Source organism: Oxyura jamaicensis, chromosome 2 (assembly GCF_011077185.1).
Source record: "Oxyura jamaicensis isolate SHBP4307 breed ruddy duck chromosome 2, BPBGC_Ojam_1.0, whole genome shotgun sequence".
Classification (NCBI taxonomy): domain Eukaryota; kingdom Metazoa; phylum Chordata; class Aves; order Anseriformes; family Anatidae; genus Oxyura; species Oxyura jamaicensis.
Window position 1 is genome coordinate 110,424,365 of NC_048894.1, and position 22,732 is coordinate 110,447,096.

A 22,732-nucleotide genomic window follows, 5' to 3' on the forward strand; every position below is an offset into this window, starting at 1 on the left:
AGTGTCCTTCTGTGTAAGGAAGACAAGGGAGTGCGTACACGGCCTGTGCCACGCTGTGGTTTTAGCAAGGCGAAAGAAGTAGAAAGGTGGTGTGCACAAAAAATGCAAGTGCTGTTCTACCCGTTTAACACAAAGAGATTGTTTTTTGGGGTTGTTTGTTTTTGTAAACTTACATTTTGGTCCACTTATCTCATTTAAACTGTCTTTACTGAAGAGTTAAGGATTGAACTATTTCTTGTATAGTTGCTTTTTTTTTTTTTCTCCTCAGAAATAAGGTTTATGTGGGACCTTGACTCACTGAACTTCTGCCTGGTAACTAGTCTCTGTCTCATGTCAGATTTTAACCTTGTCTGGCAGCTGATGCAGATAGGGAGAAGATGGTAGGACAAGGTCATTGCCTTCAGTTACGCAGACTGCTCTTAGGCTGACAGGCTCTTCAGTTTTGGGCAAAAGGGCAATGTGTTTTAGTAGAGCAGCTGGTACAGTTCTCGTCATGGATTTAGTCTAGGTGGCTTCCAAAACTAGCATTCAAGTTCCAGTGCAGTGAATTAGTTCCCAGAGATTTATTTTTTTTTTTTTCCTATGAGCTCCTGTGTTGTGATCTTCTTAAGTTTCAGACAGACGTTGTTAGTGGCTGAAGCTTTTTCCTTATTTAAGGACACTTATGCTTCTGCTCCGTGACTGTTATTTTCTAATATTATTTATCTGAATTTTTTCTGTTTTATGAGATCTGTATCTAAACATCTTCAAAGATTTGCTGGGCAGTTTCACAGGCCTAGAATTCTGAATGTTTTCCAAAGAAGGATATATACAAGGTGTTTTTTATCTGTATTCACTGAGATGTTCACATGACATTCTGCACACAGGTACGTTTAGTGTGTTTATGAAGTCCCATTGCTTCCATATGCTCTCCATACTGAAATCTAGACTTCAGATTATTCTGACTCCATAAGTAATACCTTTTCCAGTCCTCACATGCATTCTCAAAGTATGTCCTATTCTATATCATCCTATTATACAGAAGCTATTCTTCCTGATTTCGTATGTCTTAGCATATTGATATTTAACTTTTCGATTTTATTTTTTTTTTAACATCATGACCTGCATTGTGAAATAAATAATTGAGTCCCAAATAGGATTCTAATTAAAGTTTGTAATTTATTAAGTGAATAGAGGTAAGCAAACAGCACTGGGTGTCCCAGGAGTCTCTGCTCCACCAAGACACACACCTATTACATCAGGTGGTTGGTTTTTATGCTCCTAGACTAATACATATTCATCACTATTCCTAGAAAAGGCAGGGTTATTATAATTAGTTTTTGGAATCTGAACCCTCTCCAGACTCATGCGTATCAGTCTCTGGTGGTCTTTCTGGGGGTCTCTTGTGCTGAAGCTCGTAGTCTTCCTCCCAGGCTTTGTCCTTCAACTCCCCCTTTCTCCTTATTTGGTGGATCTCTTTGCCGGATATCAGAGGCTTGCACAGCGTCCCATGCAAAAGTCTGCAGTTTCCTAAAAACTCCTTGGTCCTCTTATCTCCCAGACTGGAGTCTCAATGTTCGCCCTTCAAACCTTCTTTTTACACAAATGGCTGGACCCTTCCTTTGCATGATACAAGAACTATGTACACTAATCACTCTGTTTTTCTTAAATAGGAGCTTATATTTCATCATGGGGCCCTAGCATTGTTCCATACTGACACTAATCAAATTAACACATTTCACAATTGTCACTCTCCAGAAGTGATGAGGTATTGTATGTGGGATTTTTCTTTAGTGAGAAATTGTATCCTATGGATTCTTCCATGGAAGAAGCATTTTGTGGTGTTTACTATTAACATAGTTTCTAGTGAAAGAACTTGAAAGTGGTACAACGTTCTGTTAATTTTCAGTAAACTCTTACAAATATAATGTTACTTACTAGAGGAAGCCATCGTAGATCACCTACACATGTCAGCAGCAAGGACACCTGAACCTTAGATCGTCTGTGCCTCTGGAAGCCCCTGCAGGTTGTTGCAGAGTTGCAAATGCCTGGCAGCAGGTAGGTGGGCGATGATTCCTTGTCCTCGATGGAAGAGGGTCGGAACTGACTGGTGTGGGGATCCACTGCATCTGCTGGTGGTGCAGAAGAACTGTGATGTCACGGCCCTGGGGAGGCTCCGCCCGGGCTGCCCCGGCCTCTGCAGGGAGGCTGCAGCGAGAGGGTGCCCTTTAGCAAGCAAGTACTGGGACTGGGGGATCAGGGAGCAGGTCATGTACTACGAATGTCCCAGGTTGAGATGTAGATGGCTCCTGTGTCTTGTCACGGGGGCGTTTGGGTTTGGTCTGCCCTAAGGGGGTGTGCGTGGCACAGTTTTAAATGACCACGATGGTTTCCTCACTGTAGGGTCAGATCCTGCTGCCCAAAAGGCCCCACAGTGCGGGGGTGAATTTGGACGCTGCACATGGTAACTGCTCCCATTACATTTAAGGAGCGTTTGGGAAGCACTGGAGAGAGGGTGCTGGTGGTGTGGCACGAGATGAGGCGCTGCAATCATGCTGGACACCTCATACTGGGATGGAGTAGCAGACGCTCAACTTCTCATCTCCTTGTTGCAGATGAGAAGCTGTAAGGCACCTTCCAAGGGATGAAGATGAACCTTTCAATGACTGAGCTATCTGTTCCAGACAGCCTCCACACCTTACTTGAGGGTGTGACCGCAGCGGCCATAAAACACAAACCGGTAGACACTGCAGAGTTTGTAGCTCTCTATTTCCAAGACTTCATTGCCTTTCATAGAGGTTTGTTCCTACCAATCCTTACCTGGAGAGGACGAGCTATTTGGGTGCAGTTTAATTTGTCCAGTTTAATTTGTTCTTCTATTTCAGACAATCTAAATTTGGACTTAGAGGAAGTGGTGAAAAAATTTGATTTCAAGTACGGTAAGGTGATCCTTGCTTATTCTTTTTGAAATATTTTGAGACCATGTTCCAACATAAACAGACGCAAGTAGTTTTCACTTACCATGGGCTACATCCCCTCTATATGCAGCCCTGGGAAAGAGGCACTTAGGCTCTGTGCTATTGAAGAGGGGGACATCTTCAGAAAGCACTTGCTTCCATTTAGTGTGGGAAGAGCAAGTCCCCTGGGATGCTCTGCTTTCTGCTGGAGCATAGACAGCTAGGGTACTCTGGGGCATGTTAGGATATTGAAGTAGGATTTATCACATGCTAAGCAGATAGAAACTTTACAAGTTGTACCTATTCTTTGCAAATTGTTTTTTTTATATATATATATAAAAGCACAATTTAATTCTGCATGTTACTGATTCCTTTGGGAAGTGCTGGGAGTTCTCAGCTGCTCCCTGGGTTTGGCTGTGAGGGCTGGAATAGATGGTGCCACCTGGAGGGTTGTGTGGGAGCAGCGATGGGTGCGTTTTCTAGCCTGCAGCCTGTTGGCATCCGTCCTGCTGGATTGTGTCTCCATTGTCTACTTACCAAAAAATACCAGCAGTGTTCAAATAATCCATCACCTGGGGCTATGGGACAGACAGGTTCTTTAGGGATCCTGGGCAGAATGAGAAAGCTTTTAACTTGTAGCTGTGATTAAAGCTTTGTTTCACAGAACGTTGTAGTTAGCCTAGCACTGGATTTTTACAATCGGAAACACCATAACACAGGATTTTTAAAAGTAGCATGGCTTATGGTTACTTCATGCTCGTTCTGAGCACCTGGAGCTTCTGCAGACTGGGTCAAACTTTAATACTTGGTATGCAATGCAACAGCCATAATCTAGGCTCACAATACCTGTAAAGGGGTACAAGTCATTCGCTCAGTCCTCAGAGGAAACACTCAGCAGTGGGAGCATCCCTGACCACTGGGGGGTTCGTTGGTTTTGCTGTCCATCAGTAGTTCTGGTCCAAGCCCTACATAGGACTTGCAGCTGTGTGATTTTCCTAGGCAGTGCTCTGTGTGCTGTTTTGTTTCTGTTTGGTGACAGAACAGTCACATCCTGGTTCTCCAGGTGCCTGGGACCTTCAAGATGCTAGCAGGGAGGGAAAAGTTGGCCCAGTGTCCAGGACCTTGAAGATGGGTGAGGAGGGAAGATGTCTGCCTGGTACCTGGGACCTTCAAGGCCAGGGATGAGGGGGAAAAGGGTTGGGCTGATGCATGACCAACTTGCTTGCATGTAATGGCTATTTGCCTTCTAAAATGGCATTAGTTTCCCTAACTGTATTATCAGGGATCAGGAGATACAGTTCGTTATCCCCATTACTCAGAGTCCACCTTAGCTAGCTTCTGAGTAACCCTGCAACTAGCCAGCACTGGAGACAGTCTTGGTCTATAGATTGAGAGTTATGCACTGAGGAAGCTACAGCAGTGATGAGATATCCCAGCTATGAACAGAAAGTGTTATTAACTTGTTCCTAGCTTAGGATCTCCTCTAAAACAGAAGTTAGAACCACTGACTTCAGAGGTAGTTTTCTTCTTGTAAAAATGTCTGGTGGAGATTGCAGCGTGACTTAAAATATCAATGAAAGCTGAATTTTAGTGTATTTGCAAATGTTGCATTAATGATAACAGCTGTTATTGCATATTGTCACATGCAAAAACTTTGTCCGAATACATGTCAGTGATTCGCTTATGTGACTGCAGACTGATCCCCAGTGTAATCACCACACTCGAGTACTTTTCACCCAGAGGGTGGTGAGACCCTGCCACAGGCTGCCCAGAGAAGCTGTGGATGCCCCGTCCCTGGAGGTGCTCAAGGCCAGGCTGGATGGGGCTTTGGGCAACCTGGTCAGGTGGGAGGTGTCCCTGCCCGTGGCAGGGGGCTGGAACAAGGCAATCCCTGAGGTGCCTTCCACCCCAAGCCATTCTGTGAATACAAGCCAGCCTTGCGCTTAGTCCCTCTCTTCCTCTATCTGCTCCCTACCACGTGGTCAGCTAATGCCCCTGGTGTAATACAAAGGATGATCAGAGGAATTCTGTAGCAAGCTCAAGCAAGGTTTCCTCTGGAGTTTCCCTCTATGTTGTGAGCATAGTTTGGGGTCTGTGTGTGCGCTAGCAGATAGCTAGCTAGCTTCTGTAGCTGCAGGGGAGCCTTTCTTTTCTGTAGCACTGCCTGATACTGACAGAGGGGCTGTGTTGGCTTGGGGACAGCAGAATAATGTTTTAAGAGAGGATTTCTGTCATCCTTCGAGTTGTTTCATTTCTGATCTCATCCAGTCATGACTTCAGACAACAGTTCGATGCTGGGCTGTGATGATGAGTCCAAGATTCACTGTCTTTTCTGCTCTGTGCTACATCCACAACTGTACCGGTCTTACACATTGGCTAATGCTCACTACACATGACAGCCAACAGCTCTTGCTCTTGTTCTTAATCAGTGTTGAAGGCTTTATGGACCAGGTGGTGGAACACTTTTCTGATCCCATGAGTACTCGCACATGTTCCTCCCTTGATGGTTAATCGCTTAGCTGTTTTTCACTCTAAAATATCTAAAGGTTTACCCTCTTCTTCATTTCGGTGTGTGTTAAGTCAAGCAATCAAGATTCTTCAGGAAATTAAAATGTCACTGACTGTGCATCTAAAATAATTTGTGTGGGTCCAAAGTGTTCTCAGGCACTGCAAAGGTGAACCGTAGTCTTCTAGCTAGCTTATCTGATGTGCTTAACATAAAAAAATATATTTTTTTTCTTTAGTGGTGTTTGTGGACAGTGTTTGAGAACATAGCTATTGCTGTAGGACCAGGAATACAGTTAAGGATTCCTTGCTTTTGAAGTTGTGCTACTGCCTTCTCAATTTTCCTTCCCCTTACTGATAGCCAAGCAACACCTGCTGCCCCCTCCCCCCCTTAAATTACGCATCCCTGCAGCCTAGGAAGCCTCATAATTATGCAGTAGAACATCTAATTGGGTCTACACTGAAGTCACTCTGTTTAAATTGAAACATTTGCTCATCTATTGCCATTATGTGCTTTTTACTTTGCAGAAAATCCGACTGAGGAACTAGTAAGGAAGGCATTGTGCCACAGACACACTTCACTTTCTAATGAGCCCCAGAAAAAGGAAGTGTCTACTGATACAGAGGAAGATCAGCTTCTTGAAGACCTTGCTATCAAGTACAGCTCCAAAGTAATTCAGTGCCCATCAGCTGTCAGTTCTATTGCAGAAAACAAACCCTCCCCTGGACCTGACGGAGCTTCATCCCCTGAGGGCCCTGAACTTGCTTATGTGCCTGCTGATCCCGAACAGCTCGCCGCCCACGTGCTAGGTAACAGTGATTCTGCTTATTCTGTGAGGGATGTGGCAACCAGCGTGCAGACTCTTGATGAAGACTCTCAAGTCTCAGAGAACTCGTTTGCACTAGCAGACGATGCTGAAGAAGATGCTGCTGCTGCCTTAGTGGCTGGGGCTTCAGTCGAGGATGTTAGGTCACAACCAGGGGTGCAGCATTGCTCCTCCGTGGCTGGAGAACCAGGGCCCTCAGACAGCCAGGCTGATGTCTCAACAAATGATGTAAAACAAGTTTCCTCAGTCCTTTTGCAGGAAGAACCATTACCATTCCCTCCACCACCACCACCATCACTTTCTTCCCAAGGGCAGTTGCAGGCTGCACCTTCCGGGAGCGCAGCTGAGGCGATCTCCACCACTGAGGGCTGTGATAAGCCGATGGTGGATGCAGAGGTTCCACCTTTCATAGAGCAGTTCCCAGAGAAAATAATCATTCCCTTTATAGAACAAACAGCTTATCTGTTAAAGATTGAGCAGCCATTAAATGCAGGCCAGGTCTCCTGTGCTAAGACCTTAGGTCCACCTGCTGCTGCTGCTGCGGTGTGCCAGCCTGAAAGAACGGAATCCGCAGCACACATGGAGTCAGCTGAGCAAGTTTTTGTCATGTCAGGTAAGAAAGGTCCTTGTGTCATCTTTCTGGTCCAGCGTCCAGCCCTACTAACTTCATCAGTGGTCATTAAATGGAAAACCACCTACACCAGTGCAGCGGAGTGGCAGTGACTTTTGAGAAGCTACTGTACCAGCACTGCTTAACCACAGCACACGTGAGATCTCTGCAATCTGTTCCAAGAAGTGTGGCTAGCTCTGGGCAGGACTGCTGCATTCCTGTGGATAAATGCAGATGGGAAGGCAGCCCTTGATCCCAAATGGTCTTGCTCAAAAAAAGCCATACATTCTGAAGCAGGTAGGAGAGTCATAAGATGTGCCCTGTGGCTGAAGATGTGACTGGTAAGAGCTCCTCTTCTTAAACAAAATCTCACATTCCAGCATTGATGTATGAAGTTTTCCATTTAAAAGCAAATGGTGGTGGTTGCCTGTGCTGTCTTGGTGGATCTGGAGAGTTTCTGCAGCTGTGCTGGGTGGGCTGAGCACTGGTCATCAGTTCTACAACCATGAAGAGAGCTGGTGCTCTGTTTCTTGGTGAAGCCCTCATCACCATCTTTTCCTGTGGTGATAAGTGCCTGGCTCATCCCTTGCCCAGCTGGAAAAACCCTCCAGGGTGGAGCTTCCCTGCCCCAGGTCTCCCAGGTTCTGCAGAATCTGTCCGAGCACTAGGGGAAGTACAGTTGTGAGGTCTCAGCAAAGCATGGTGTAGAGGAGAGCTGAACTTGAGCAGATCTGTAAATTAACAATATTGGCTCTTAATGGTTTCGGCAGAGTTTGGCAAGCCTCAGTTTCAGAAGCACTGGTCAGATGGCTGAGATCTCAAATGCTCACTCAGAAGAGCCTCCGACCATGAACACTTCCACTTTCCTAGGCTGCCGGTGTCTGTCAGCCGTGTTTCAAACTGCATCTTCTATCCCAGCTCTCTTCTCCACCATGCTTGCTTTTATGCAGCATAGGTATATTTGTCTTAAACATAAGGACCTAGACTGTGACTGGAATTCACTGCTCCTGACACCAGCCCTCTTACGTTTTTATCTTTGTAGCCATGGCATCAAGGGAAGCCGGACAGCCACCACCATATTCTAATGTGTGGACCCTCTATTGCCTAACTGACTTGAGGCAAGGTCAAAAACCACCATCCCCTGGCCAGCTGCCACAAGTGTCTGCTCCAATTTACGCGATGCGAGAAGAAAACAAGAAGGGAGACACTCCACCTTTCATTTTAGTGGGCTCTACCATTCAGACGGGGTGGGACTGGCAGTCTCTTCCTAGCCATGCTGTCTTTGCACGACAAGGGGCAGGTGCCAGGAGACTCACAGTAGTCCCTGTCCCTGTAGCCAGGCCAGCTGATGAGGAAGCAGACAGGCCAGGTGTGCCAGATTTTATCTCGGTTGCCATCCCCCTGGATAATGTGATGTCTGCCAAGCAAGGCTGACCAGCTGGCGACACGCATGCAGGTATAAACATCCTTGCAGAGGGTTACAGGGGAGATGCTGGGGTTTGGCTTTTGCTACTGACAAGTATAATTCAACACATCTTTAAATATAATTTGGCTTAAGGCCAGTGACTAAACTACTTGTCATGGGTAACAGACGCAGTGCCCAGCCCAGCTTGTTACTTTGCAATTAGTACTACTGCTCTTGCTCTGGTTTTAGCCTAAAGTAACCAAGATTTAATCCAATATTTACATACATTTGCATATAGCTCAAACTTTTTTTAAAAAAAATATCAGACTGCAAGTGTAGCACTACAGTGTTGCAAAATAGTATTTCACTTTAGAGTTCATTTAGGTAACATAATTAAGTTGTAGTTCTCAGGCCAAACTTTGTACTGAGTTAATGCTGTTTTTTTAAACAGGTTGAGAAGCGATGCTGGCTGGCCTTCAGGACACCTTTGTAAGGAATGGAACAACTTATTAATAACTACCTTAAGAAAATACCAGCAATTAGAACTGCATCCTGTGTATTTTATGCTTTTCTAGCCTAGCACAACATACCCAATGTAAACTTTCAGCAGGCAACGTGAACATGCAGTATTGCAATGGCCAGAGACGGTGGCTGCAGCTGTTGTGTTGCTGAGTGCTCCAGCTCCTTCATTGTGCTAACAGTGTATGCATAAGCTCAGAAACAACACAGAAATTATATAGAGCTTAAGTTAGTAAAGTGTGCAGTGTAAGAAAAAATATATATATATATATATAGTTGAAGCCTGTACTGCTGAGGTTATACTCAGATGAAAGACTGCCCAGAGAAGGCATTTCCTCTTATCTATGCAAATGTCACCCCATCACCGCACTACCTGGGTAATTCAAGTAGTGCACACTAAAAATAGCAAGTATCTCATTGCCTTTGGAACAATTTTGCTGGTCCAGGCTGGAGGCTCTGCAGCCTCCGTGCAGTTCAGGAAGAAGGCACTTCCTTCCCCACCTCTCCTAAGCAGAGAAGAGGTCAGTGGAGCCCACTACCACCTCCACTGCAGCAGCTTTTGCAGTAGGCCTGCTCTGCAATGCTCAGCGCTGTTAAGCAACACTCTAGACCATGTGCAAGAAGTTTTGAAGCCTTTATTTAGTAGCAATTAAATTATTTGATTAACACTAACCTCCAGACAGCAGTTAAAATATTGTACAAAGAGCAGCCTGCCCTCTAGAAGCTCTGTACACAGTTCAATATAAACTTACACTCTAAGATTGAATGCACCCCACTGAAAAGGGGTAAAGCAGCTGTGCACAGGAGGCCTCGCCGAGGTGCCTTACTACCTCTGAAATGCACAAGACTTCCTCCCAAGGAGCTTGCACAGTACAGACACAGGTCCTGTCCCCCACCACCGTGTCCCGCTGGGTCCTGGGCTGGTTCAGATCTTGCGTTTTTGCAGTGGTGCTGGGCACCAGAACTTCTAGTGCATTAAACAGATTCTTTTTAAACCTGTTACTAGTGTGCAGTTCAAATAGGATTTGTAGGTGTTTAATTGGCTCCTAATTCCATAAACCATAAGGTTGGTAGCAAAACAGGAGAGCAAAATTCAAAACACACTGCACAAAACATTGAATAAATACCTCTGAGTAATGTGACCAGCTTAAACAACTGCATCAGTGCTCCAGAGATGGGCACGCTTCTGGAATCTGGCCAGAGCTCAGGATTCAAGGGAGGTGCTTTAGTAAAAGAAAAGTCACTTTATGGAAAATCGCATCTTTACAAGAGTGACACACCCTCCTTTGCTTTAAGAACGGACTATTGCAATTACTTTGTGTGCTTTTAAACATTCCCATGTCACAATAAATAAAACCAGTTTTTACTTGTGCCGACTTTAGCTACGAAAGAAAGTATTCACAGAACAGCCGAGGGTGTTCTAGTTCTCATACACCACAACCTAATATAGGTGTATTCAGCAAACGGGGCAGCTCTACACCATGACGACGCACTGGCTTTGTCCGCACAGGACCCACCATCAGCCACAAAAAGTGCTCCCTACCTCAGGGACTGCAGGTCGTGTACCACCAGCTTTACTGTGGAGACGTGTAATATTCTGTTGGATAACATGTCAGTTTTTTTCAGGAGGTAAGTAAAACGAGGGAAAACATTAAAACAGATTAAGACTTATTTGTGTCTCAGCCACAGGCTTCTTATTGCATTTTAATAAATATCAGGCAAGTTAAAGTAGTTTCTGTCCCAGTAGTTGCCAGAATAAAGCCAGTCCTGTGTACCGGTGTAGGGGTTGGGGCCTTGGTGGAACCATCTGTAAGGAAACACAGCATGTTAGGGAAGTTGTTCATGCATTTCTGTGGAAGTTCAGAACTGCTTTGCTGTATCTTCAATGGTTACACTGCTCAGAGCAATTACAGGAGCCCTCTGGATTTTAAACTCGTAAGTGGATTTAAAGCAGTCTTGAGTATTTAGATTTCCCCATTCCCAACACCACTTTAACATCTCCCAGGTGAAGTTGCTGACACTGTGCTATTTTGTCACTTGAAGCAGTCAAGACTCACATAAAAAGGATAAGTTCAGTTATACTTCAAAGCAGTTGTGAACTATCGTTTTGGCATGCAGGAGCACTAACAGTTTTTTCAAGACACGTAAACACTGCAAGCACCACAGTCCTGGAAACAGAAAAACATTAGGATCTAGATTTCCCCTTGTGTTTTACGACCTTGTTTTGCAGTGCACTAACTCAGAACAAGCGCGTTAGCTCCCCTCAGCACGGATGAAATGCCCCCCACAGGCTATAGGGAAAGTCCTGGCCTATCACCACTTAACACCTTGCACCCCAGTGTCACTGCTGTGGGGCAAACCCCAAAGCCAAGAAAGCTGATTCCAGCTGCAGGAAATTATGTGCAAGCTTCTGCTAGGCTGGCTGGTGCCAGGCACACTGGATGTGGCCTTCGTTCCCCTCCTCTCTCCTCCTGCCCCGTCAGGAAGCAAGCTGTGTGTAGGTGCCCACAGATGTGTGCATGCGTAGCAGCACAGGGAGGTGGGGTGACTCTCTGTAGAGTACGGTGCACTTCACAAGGCCAGACTGCTGGCAAGTAGGACCTGTCAGAGCACCATGGTCCAGGAGTTTGTCCTCCTCTGTCCTCCCTCATGCCAATTTCTGTCGGCCTTACTGCTGCATGGCATTACCGAGCACTGCTTGCTGGTTGGGCCCAGCTCGATTTTCCGCCTCACAACAGACCGCACGCTACCAGCCCTCTAGCAGTTAAAGGTTTTGCTGTGTTTTGCCAGGCCACGTTCACAGTGCGAGGCAGCTTGCTATAAGCCCTTTCTGTGGTGAATGAGCTCCGTAACCTCCTTTCAGCTCCTCTGTGGCCACAAAAGCCAGTTCTTGCTTTATACGCCTCGCTGCAGTGAGTGCACTTGCTTAAACCACGTGTGTGCCTGGCAGCCCACTTTAACTCAGCTCTGCTCTTCTAGGATACCATTGGGTTTCTGAGCAGAAATTAAAGCACATTAGAACCAATTATGAGAAACCAACTTTAAAAAGCAAAAGCCTGAAGGCAGCCAGTCCTACAGTGCCACACCACAAAGCTGAGCAGCTCGTAGGCAAGGCTGGCTGGGTCCAGGAGGTTTGAGATGTGTATGAGAAGTAACGCCCTGTGCTGCCTCCGCAGCACTAAACCGAACAGCTCAATGCTTCAGTGGTTCTGCCCTGAGTGAAGGAGTCAAGACAGAAGTCACTGTTAAACTTGTGTTGTACGTGGCTCACGACCACATCACCTCCATGCAGGATGCATCAGCTGTTCTGAAGTAATGGGTGTGTATGCACATGTGTGTGCCTAGCACAGTGCCTGGCACGCAGGTAGTAGCAGCTGATGAGCATGAGCTGAGGAGAAGCAGGGCGATAAGAGGGCCTTCATCCCTCAGAGGAAGGAGCTTTTACCCCCAGTACCACACTGCTGTGTCTTCAGCACTGGAACAGATCAGGACAGCAGAGCGTCCTCCAGTGCTGCTGCCGGCACAGGGAAAGGACAGGGGGGACTCAAAACAATGGGCAGGTAAGCGATAGGGGAAGTAGCGGGATCTGAATCACCAGCAACAAGCACCGCTCTGCTTCAGAACCAAACCAGTCTTTATTCAAGAGTTCAGATTGCTGCTCAGCACGAATCACTTCTTCAGAAACACCAAGGCTCCCCTTCTGAAGTGGATTCAAAATAAATAAACAATCACTGGGGACTTTGGAGAAGGCTCTTAGGAGGGAAGAATCTACTAGAGAAGCTAAGTAATATACCTTTATGGGGCCTGGAAGTTGCAGCAGTTTACATCAATTTACATCACACTGCAGATGAAGACCTACAGCTGACCCACTGGGAACAAGTAGGAGAGATTCCCTTCCCAGTATGTTTTCCCCCCGAGCACAGCCCTTTACATTGAAATGGAAAGGAGCTGTTTCTACATAATTTATGTTCATCCTTTGGAAGCAGCCATACTTGGCACTCCTGCTAAGGAGATCAAATACTAGGGAAAAAACAAAAAGCTGGAAACAAATGAGTTCTTAAAGGATACCAGGCAAGTGGTGAGCAGGTCTAAAGTTCATGCACTGCCTACTTGCACTACAGCAGCTGAAGAACCTTGTGAATGGTTTCTGCACTAATTAGAGACCCTGTAAAACCACTGCTCTGAATTGTGTTCTAGACATGCCCCTACTCCTGATACTCAAGGTCCAGGTGCTTTGAGCTGTACCTTAAGGTACTTCAGACACCTGGAATAATATGGCGTAGTTATTCCTTGGTTTGAAAACATTTGGAAGGAGCTAGAACCAAAGCTTATAAAGCCTCTGAATTCAGGAAAGGAAGAGGGAGGTGCAAGGATGTCCAGCATTTACGCAGAAGTGTTACAAAGATGTTATTTTGCACCATTTTCAGGGCAAACAAACCCAAACACTTCAAGAGAGCAGGCATAAGAAAAAAGACAGTTCAGACATAACCAAACCTGGGACTCTGGGATGATGGGTGACTTCATTCAGAGAAAAAAAAAAAAAAAAGTTACAAGTAGACATTTTAAAGACATTTAATCCATAGTGTCTTGGGTGTATTATTAACTAATTAGTAAAGAAGAGATGAAGCTTGTTTACTTTTAGAGTTTAGCCCTACTGTTGTGTTGGTTTTTTGTTTTTTATTTTCCTGTGAAGGGATGACCAATCCATTGTTATACACTTAAATAGACCTTGTCTGGTCAAACTAGATTTATTTGGTCATGTTTTCAAGATTTCTGTTTAGCTGCTTGTGCCTAAGAGCTCCCAACTGACCTCCCTCACCTCATAGTTTAAAAAAATATCCTGGCAGATGCCTTGTAAGCTAACTTTTCCTTCAGTTCTAATTTTTGCAGTTGGTTACGATCTCGGAAAGGAGGAAATGACTCGGAGAGCAAGGTGAGAAAGCCATTTCACCACTTTGAAAACAGATGACTGGCAGGAATGCAGTACTGCCAACGCACAGCAACTGATCTGAGAAGTGGCAGCAGTCAATAAGCTGTCAAGTTTGCTGGAGGAATCATTTCTTCCTCCCTTTGGCCAAGCACCCAAATTTGAAGCGATTTTAAGTTAATCACCAGCCACAACAGCCTTATAAGCAGCTATCAGAGGCAATGCCTTTGCCAGGCCAGGACCAAGAGATGCCCAGAAAAGACAATGCACTTTGCATGTGAACGTGGGTGCACAAGCAGCGAGCAGGAAGGACTGGAGACAAGCCTGATGCACCCCTCTGGAAGCACTGCAGCCTGCGCAGACAAAGTCTGCAAATACAGCAGCAGCACTACCAAGCCGGGTGCTTTTTTCACACTGACAACTCTGCACATTGCTGGCATGGACTGGCAGTTAACCCGAGTGTTCAAAGCCTTTATACAACTAACTCCATGTGTAGAAATGCAGGCACACTAACCTTGTCTTCCAGTCTTCTTCTGACTTCGAACGATTTTTGCGGGCGGTCCTTTGCTTTTCTTCTAGCCTCTTCTTTTCCTCACTAGCTAGATCTTGAAGGAATAAAAATACACAGGTAAGTAAATATTCACAAGGCCTTAAGTACACACATACATGGTGTATAAAAAATTTACATATAAGAGACAGTCATTACTCCATCTGACCCAGCAAATTAACAAGGGAAGTAGAAAAGCTGTCCATTCAAAAATCATCTACATAACATAGTAGTGCTCCTGTTCTAGCCTAAGAGCAGAGCCAGGTCAACTGTGGCACAAGATCAGCCACTGACATTCCAGTCTCGTGACCACTAAATACACATTTATTCATGGCCTGAGGACCATGAAAATGTTTCCATGACAGAAAATGCAAGCTAGGGGAGGCAACATATCTAGAATTTATTTCAGTAGGGAAACTGATAGAGTAGGACACGATGCTGGACTTATTGCTGAAGTCTGGCCACCTGCCGGAGTTTTGGGTAAGCTGTTACTAGTGCTTAGTTTCTGGTCAATAAGGGTTTGGAATATTCACTTCCAAACCATGAAGAATAATCTTTGCAACATGCCTTTTTGTTGTTGTTGTTAACGCACTAAGGTAGCATGGGTCATGGTCCTAAAGAAGCTTCCATTTGGCCAAAAGGACAGGTTTGTTTTTCCTTCAGAACGTCTCAGGAATAAGTCAGAAGTCAGACTAAGAAACAGATTAAATGAAAGGCATGATCTCTTTCATACTTGAATCCTGAAAACGCATTTCACAATCAGCTCAGAAAGAAGTAATTGAGAGAATTATGTCTGGAAGACTAACTGCATGTTACTAGTCTATCTGCTAGATCAACTTTAGGCTGTAAGTATAGCGTAGGAACGTGGCCTCTTGCTAAAGGCATAGGTACTGCACTTCAAGTTGAGACACACAAGTTATTGGCGATGCTCTGAACCAGGAATGTCCTTTTTTGCTGGCCACAAAACAATCCAGCAGACAGAAGAGACTGCTTGTAGGAATTCACTATCTGCTTTTTCAGAAGCCTCAAAGAAGTTATCAGCTTCTGAGAAAAAAAAACTTGTAAGTACAATTGCACTGTAGTATGCCTGTTTCATTGGTTTTTATACCTAAATCTCAGACTATTTATCAGAAGTAGTCATAATCATCGTGCTATTACGTAGGTGAAACTGAATCAGAGGTTTCATGACTTACCCAAATCACTTAACCAGCCAGAAAAAAATCAAAAGCCCCCATGCTTTTAGCCTACAAATGTGGCCACCCTGCTTTATAAGTAAAATGACAAAGAGAAAGGTGCAAAAAAGGGCTGGGGAAGGTTGTTCCACACCATAATCAAGTATTTAACACCAAGCTGCATGTCAGAAGACTAAAAGACACTTTTCACTCCATGACATTACAGTAACAATCTCTATGATGTTTCTAAAAAGCACACAATTTCTACTCATTGGAAGTCTCATAATGCACTTCTAATTCACTATTCTAGGACAACAAAAGTGTTCAGTTCCCAGTGAAGAAGGATTTTGCATCAAGTACATTTGACGTTGCAGCTTCAACTTAAATACTTTCGACCTCATTAGTCAGAATTGGCACATCAAAATATTCCTTGTGCACTGGCTGATGAAAACAAACTGAAAAGTTCTCAAATACTTTTGATGCTCTGAGACTCTCAGACTGGTCTCCCATTATAGGGCTTGACTACACAGCAAAGGTCTAAAATTAAATAAAAAGCATAATGTGAAGTTTAAGAGTCCTGCTTATATGGAAGAACACAACAAAGTAGGTGGTGTGGTGTGTTCCTGGCCAGGAGCTAAGCCACTCGTTCACTCCAATCCACCCCAGAGGGACAGGGGAGAGAATCAAAGAGCAAAAGCGAGAAAACTCATGGGTCAAGATTAAAGACAGTTTAATAAGTGAAGGGAAAAAAAAAAAAAGAAGAAAAAGTGATGCAAAGGCAATCACTCACCACCTCCCAGCAGCAAACCTATGCCCTGCCAGTCTCCAAGCAACAGCTGCTTTGGGAAAACATCCTCCCTGTCGAAGTTTTGTTGCTGAGCATAACATTAACAGCATGAAAAACCTCTGACCAGCTGGAGTCAGCTGTCCCACTGCGTCCCCTCCTAACTGCACCCACCCCAGCCCACTTGCTGTGGGGCAGGGCACAGTGAGAAAGAGAGCTGGCCTTGATGCTGCACAAACATTCAGCAGCAGCTAAAACAATGGCGTGTCATCAGGGCTGCTTCAGGCACCAATGTAAAACACAGCACCATAGTGTTAGGCTGCTACGAACAAAATTAGTACCTGACCCAGCACAGGTGGGCAACATACCCTTTTTGCTAGAGCCATACCAGTTAAAGAGTTACTGTCTTGTAGCATGGGGGAATGTATCTTTATGGGTAACTACTTATTCTAAAAGTTTATCTAACAATTGAAAAGTGGAATTTGTTTACTTTTTTTTTTTTTTTTTCCTCCAATCCTTCAGTTTTAACAAGAAATAAAAGTGTACCTATTTCTCCATTTTCCATGGCTCTGATATCTGGTCGTAGCCGACAGTCGGTTTTGGGAATAACGCTCTCCATTTCTTTGTCCAACTCATTCAAAGCCATAGCAAAGCTAGTGAAGTTGTACATCTGAAATACAGAGACACAGCTGAAAGGTGATTTCCTTACAAAGCCTCTAACTGCTAGCCTTAATGCACAAAAGTGGCTGTCTGAAAACAAACATCCAGATTCTTTTATATTATTTAACCACTCAAGACAGGAATACACAAGACACCAGCAGACCTGCACTGTCAGGAAGACTGTATCTGATCCCTGGTTGTTCTGTTTAACCAGGACAGCATCCAATTACTCAGTACACTACTTCTCTCTTATCTTCTTTTTCCAGTCCTACTGGTATTTTCCCCATCTCTGTAGAGAGACTTCCCCCTTGATTAACCTACTGAGGGCACCTTTTCTTGTTCCAATTCTTTTTTTTTTTTTTTTTTTTTTTTTTTCTCCTGTAGTTGCACACACACCCTCAATCCCTGCCCACTGGCTCTCCAGCTCCACAACCCTTCACACATCAGAGTTAAACAGAGTGGAGAGAAGTGGGGAAGTTGCCCGTACCTCTGGCTGCACAAAGCACTTCATTTTGCAGAGAAGTTGAGCTAACTAGAGTCATACCGGTGGCGGTTACCCCTCCAACCCCACCTTGCAGTTAAAACTGTAGTGGGAAAGTTCATTGCTGCAAAAAGGCAAACCCACACCCATTAGTGAAAAAGATGACAGATTAATTTGCTTTGCGTTGACCAGGCAGGACAACAGGATAGCATGTACTTTTCAATAAATAGAAGCACGGCTGACCTGGGCTGAATTTGGAGGTCTTGGAGTTATCTTCCATAGCAAAATACTTCCAGGAATAACATACACACTCTCGGAATCTGGCAATGGCATCTCATCAGGTTCCTCAGTACTGCCCACCTAAAAGTAGCACATAAAGAAAAGGGAAATGTTTTACTATTTTTATTATCATCATAGAATGGTTTGGTTTGGAGGGGACCTAAAGATCACCTCATTCCACCCCACCACCATGGGCAGGGACACCTCCCACCAGACCAGGTTGCCCAAAGCCCCCCCCATCCAGCCTGGCCTTGAACACCTCCAGGGATGGGGCATCCACAGCTTCTCTGGGCAACCTGTGCCAGTGCCTCACCACCATCACAGTGAAGAACTTCTTCTTTATATCAAATCTAAATCTCCACTTTTTTAGTTTAAAGCAATTATTTCTTGTCCTACACCACTACACTCTTTGATAAGGGTCCCTCTCCTGCATTCCTGGCTCATGTTAAGCTTCTTGTCATCCAACTCGTGCAGGTCCTTCTCCTCAGGGCTGCTCTCAATCCTTTCTTGGCCCAGTCTGCATCTGTGCTTAGGATTGCCCCAGCCCAGATGCATCACCATCATGATTAGGGAGTCAAACAATTTACGCTCATTCATTCTAACGCTGGAACTTACATAAAATTACCTTGACCAAAATTAAATTTCAGTGACAAACTTTTCAAGATGCTTGGCAAGAAGGACAGCAGCATTAACACAGAAAGTGTGCTCCCTCCCAAGCAAAGACTACCAGCAGTTTCTTGCATCAACATCTTCGTAGATAAAGTTTGGATGATTAATGTTAAGAAAGGCCATTTTTTCTACTATAAAAATGTCCCATTTAATCAAAACACAAGCACTTCTATACCTGATGACTTTAATTCTGCCACACAGGATTATGTCACGGTACTGAACTAAAGCCAGCTATACAAGAGCAAGACCCTCCCAAGAAAATGTGGTGTCACTATCACAGCTAAACGCAGCAGCACATTTCAGAGACCACAGGAAAGCAGAGCTGAACTTAAAGGCAACTAATTCTCTAAAAACCCTGGCTACAAGCCAACAGGTTTAATCCTGCTGCTAATAAGCTTTGCTCTCTGATGGTTGCATCAGATAATACAAATGGATATTTTAGTTAAAAAAAAAAAAAAAAAAAAAAAAGAACACTACCCAGAATGGGTGCAACTGTCCTCTGAGCTGATTCAGTCTTTCAGAAATTAGGAATCTGAAGCAAAACAGATCAGAATACTATTCATATAACAAAACAAGGACACTTCAGTTAACAGACTGTCATACTCCAAATCAACTTTTATAGAAAAAAACAAAAACAAAAAAAAACAAACTAGGATGCATGCTACAGTTCGAGCCTGGTTTGATACATAATCTTAAAAATGCCACAAGAATTACAAGGAACTAGGAAAAAAGAGGATCTTCCAAGTGCTTTTGCCAGAACATTGCCTATTTTATACTCAGCACTGCTCAATATCTCTTTCATAAGCTATACTACCAGAAGGGGAGTAACAGACTTGCCAAGCCAGACCTCTAGTGTCTGTAACCAGGCATGCATGAGGGCAGCTGCTAGTGCCTTATAGTATTTCCTTCTACATATTAGGAATGAAAATTCTGCACAAAATGTTTCACCTTGATAAAAAAATAATGCTCTAGTTCATTCAGAGCTGAATTATCTTGGCCTAACTCAAAGTCTACTCTTATCCTGATGTTGATAAAGTATCACCTTTGCATACATGAAGACTTATGTAGCACCTTGCAAAATTATATTTACAGTAGTTTCGTCCTTATAAATATCAGAGATTTGGTTGGAAAACCTGGGGCATTTTGAAAAAGGACTTACATCCCAGCAGGTCCCCTTAAGGGAGACAGAAAAAATTCACATTAGCAAAAACACAACAAGAAGGAATTGCTGGAAAACAACTAAAAAAAAAATATGAAAATTCGAATTAAAATGAATTTGAAAGGCAAGGTACCTTCATGACTGAATAACTGCTTTATTACCTGAAGGGACAAACCACATCCAGACATCGTACTTGAGACTTGTGTCACCCAGAATGTCAAACACTATATGCAATATCAGCTTCTCGAACACAAGGGGGCAGTGGGATTACAAATTTTACAACGACTAAACAGCTAAGAGCGTGCATTGCAAAGCTTTCAGTTTTCTTCATAGAACTAATTCTGTTAAACAAATAAAAATACTTGCTTTTCTGGTGTCAGAGCAACATGTAGCTTGAGGTTTATACAACAGTGTGCTTCATTTTGAAGTGACAAGCGAGGGTCATCTTAAGCTTTGTTGTTCAGTGGTAGCTGAACAAAGACACAGGGTATGTTTTTCTTTGCTCCTTTCTCCCTAGAGCTCACCAGGCCAGACTCAAGGAGAAGCAGTAATCCCCAGTGCCTTAGTACTCTCCTGATGACAGGCACTGGAGCAATCTCAGATACAGCAGCAGTCTGAACCTGTACAGGAACAACCGCTTTTAAAAGCTATCTCCCTTGTTTTTATATTAAAATGACCAAAACCAAAAAAAAGAATCTGGCTATAGTCACCAAAGGGGAACAATCTCTATTATAAGTAATTGTGAATGATTGTTCATCAACCTGTATGGGAAAACCATCACCATTCACCTTAAACAAAAAGGTGCCGGAATTCTGAAATAATTAGTAACATTTTATTTTTCTTCCAGAATTAATAAAAAAAAAAAAAAAAAAAAAAAGATTCTATGTCTGGAACAATGTAATAAAAAACAATTCCTTGGAAAAGCTGAAAAACAGCATCTCCTATCAAGATGAGAAGCTAGTCTATTCTGCCTCTAAAAGTCCAAGTTCTCCTACTAAAATACAAATGTATTTTATATATACATATACAATATACGTTGTCAGAACCACAGTCCAACTAACAAATACTCAATACTTCCATTGGACTTGTGAGTAATGGGCCGGTATTAAACCAGCCAACAGCTAGAGAACTCCAGTATTTAGGAAGCTTTAATACAAATCCGTGAGAGCACAAGCATATTATCCCTTAATACCAATACTCATGCAGTCTGGTTTTGTATCTCACTATGACAGAACAAGTGAAAAGTAATCTTAATGCTCTTAAATGCTACTAAAATATTTAGCTGTCCTATCACGCCTCTGAGATACCACCTTTATACGTGATTAGTACCTGTTTACTGCTTTTCTTCTCTTCTGCATTTTTCTTGTCATTTTTTTTGTAAGCTTCGAAAGTGGCTGGGTCAACACTGTACAGACACTCTGTCCACTTCCCATACAGCGCACAAAGTTTCTTTTTGCTGTCGAGAAAGACCAAGTTTACAAAGGAGCTTAGAGATTTATTTTATCATTTCAGACAAAAATAGCTGAAAAAAAAAGAACTTTTGAGGGCAATTCTTTTAAACTGCACACTTAGTGTTACACAATTCACAACCTGCTGTTTCAGGTTTATGCCCTTGGCATACTGTGTAAAGGGCACCCAGGCCTACAGCTCCTGTTAGAAACAAAGGGCAGCAACTTGTTCCCTATTAGGAATTAAACTGTTACCTCTTGTCCTGAATGTATCCTTCAACTTTGTGCAACTCCTTCCCAAAGAGGCCGCAGGGCTTGAAGCTTAGTACACACTTCTCACCAGTTCTGCAGGCAGAACAAAAGGGCACTAATTACTTACAAATATTTCTCCTTTTTAAACTCCCAGCAAGTGAAAGCACTCACATTCTTAACTTACTTGTGGTTAGTTATTTCCACATTTCCGTACTGCTCTATCCAAAGTTTGCCCACAATGATGTTATGCACACAGCAAGTAGGATTTGTCCATGTGTAGGCTTCATTGTGTCTGTGGGATATAAAAATAAGTTACTGTATTTTTGTACTGAATGTCACTGCTGCAACAAACCATCTTCTATAAATGGCATCAAGTCTTGAAACAGACGTAGCAATAAGCCTGTCAAACCAAGAGTTTTATTAAACTATTTCTACTGGTTTTATCAATTCCTTTAAACAGCAGTGTAGACACTGAATGACATTAGGAAAGCCAACAGGACTCAAGTGTGCTAGTCTTGGTAGGACTGGATGCCCAGGCATCTGCAGAACACAGACTTAAGCACCAACTATTCCTACTATTATTACACAGTTCATTAAGGCAAGTGATAGCAGTTCCTTTCATCTTCTCATTCCCTCCACCCCACATAGCAATCTGCCATCAAACATCAGGATGTGGGCGTTAGACATGCTCATTCCTAAGCCACAAGGCTCTAATGTGCACTACTCATCACAGATGTGGCCATGTACCTACGCAATTTTTACTTATCAACTTACTCAAGGAGCTCCAAAGTCATTGTGCCTTTTGGTTCCGCTTCCACGCTCTTGCCCCAGAATTTGAGTTTAGGATAAATTGATCCATGAAACACAAAATCATTATTTAAACCTTCAGCATAAAAAGCGCTGATTGGAGGGTGATGGCTCACTTGCTCTGAGAGAAGCCTAAATCCAAGATCATCTCTGCAAAATAGAAGTTCTAAAAATCAGTATTCTGAAGATACAAAATAAAGATGAGTGAAAGCATGCATCTAAGGTATCAAGTACAGTGAGTACAGTGAGGTTCTTTTCCCTCTGGTGAAATTGATAGTTGGACCCACACACAGTTGCTGTACTCAGTGCAAGGCTTATTTAAAGCCCTAAGATAAGACAAATAAAACAGCTCAACACACACATAATACATAAATACATAATACTCAATACATAAAACATCCTCATTCTAAATAACCAAGGACATCGTGTTAAAATGTAGCAATAACGACCAAATCTGACCAGTCAATGTGTTTACTTTTGATAGTAACCTCTTCCTTAAACTTTCGCTTAGTTATACACCAAATACTTGTTTTAGAGAAGAGTTTGCCCTCAGTGCAGCTGCACGCTACCACATTAGCATAGCCTATTTGTATTCCGGACACTCATATAATGAATATGATACTTCTAACATCTCATGCATCTTTTCATTGATAAGGCGTCAGAAAAGTCATTTTTTGTATTAAAAAAAAAAAAAAAAAAAAAAAAAAAAAAAAAAAGAAGCTTGCTTATCGAACTGACAACCTCC

At 43.4% G+C, this 22,732-nt stretch overlaps 2 protein-coding genes across 6 annotated transcripts in view; one reads left to right on the forward strand and one right to left on the reverse strand.

Annotated features, from left to right (window-relative positions):
- The first annotated feature begins 2,573 nt into the window (after positions 1-2,573).
- On the forward strand, positions 2,574-8,801 carry CABYR (calcium binding tyrosine phosphorylation regulated). 3 transcript variants are annotated; one of them, XM_035316354.1, is made up of 4 exons: positions 2,574-2,918; positions 5,970-6,251; positions 7,921-8,334; positions 8,735-8,801. In XM_035316354.1, exons 1-3 carry the CDS (start codon positions 2,624-2,626, stop codon positions 8,310-8,312), a joined length of 969 nt encoding a protein of 322 aa, XP_035172245.1. In that variant the 5' UTR covers positions 2,574-2,623; the 3' UTR covers positions 8,313-8,334; positions 8,735-8,801. The 3 variants fall into 3 exon arrangements, with proteins under 3 accessions (XP_035172245.1, XP_035172246.1, XP_035172244.1); XM_035316355.1 differs by lacking the exon at positions 8,735-8,801 and having other exon boundaries at positions 2,574-2,777; positions 2,865-2,918; positions 7,921-8,429; XM_035316353.1 differs by lacking the exon at positions 8,735-8,801 and having other exon boundaries at positions 7,921-8,429.
- Positions 8,802-9,417: 616 nt separating this feature from the next.
- Positions 9,418-22,732, reverse strand: part of OSBPL1A (oxysterol binding protein like 1A) — a 78,172-nt gene continuing 64,857 nt past the window's right edge. The window contains exons 22-30 of one of the 3 annotated variants that reach the window (XM_035317546.1): positions 21,955-22,137; positions 21,365-21,472; positions 21,184-21,273; positions 20,810-20,936; positions 17,617-17,733; positions 16,779-16,902; positions 14,244-14,334; positions 13,297-13,320; positions 9,418-10,609 (exon numbers count right to left, since the gene is read on the reverse strand). In XM_035317546.1, the coding sequence (XP_035173437.1) occupies positions 10,507-10,609; positions 13,297-13,320; positions 14,244-14,334; positions 16,779-16,902; positions 17,617-17,733; positions 20,810-20,936; positions 21,184-21,273; positions 21,365-21,472; positions 21,955-22,137 (967 nt within the window). In that variant the 3' untranslated portion in view covers positions 9,418-10,506. Of the gene's footprint in view, positions 10,610-13,296; positions 13,321-13,469; positions 13,919-14,188; positions 14,335-16,778; positions 16,903-17,616; positions 17,734-20,809; positions 20,937-21,183; positions 21,274-21,364; positions 21,473-21,954; positions 22,138-22,732 lie in introns of those variants that run through there. The other 2 variants (XM_035317547.1, XM_035317549.1) reach the window with 2 other exon arrangements.

Excerpts from the sequence above, each read along its gene's own strand:
- CABYR (XM_035316354.1), top strand. The coding sequence starts at position 2,624 with ATGAAGATGAACCTTTCAATGACTGAGCTATCTGTTCCAGACAGCCTC. Across the intron at positions 2,919-5,969 it reads AAAATTTGATTTCAAGTACG|AAAATCCGACTGAGGAACTA; the intron begins GTAAGGTGATCC and ends TTTACTTTGCAG. Across the intron at positions 6,252-7,920 it reads GCTCGCCGCCCACGTGCTAG|CCATGGCATCAAGGGAAGCC; the intron begins GTAACAGTGATT and ends TTATCTTTGTAG.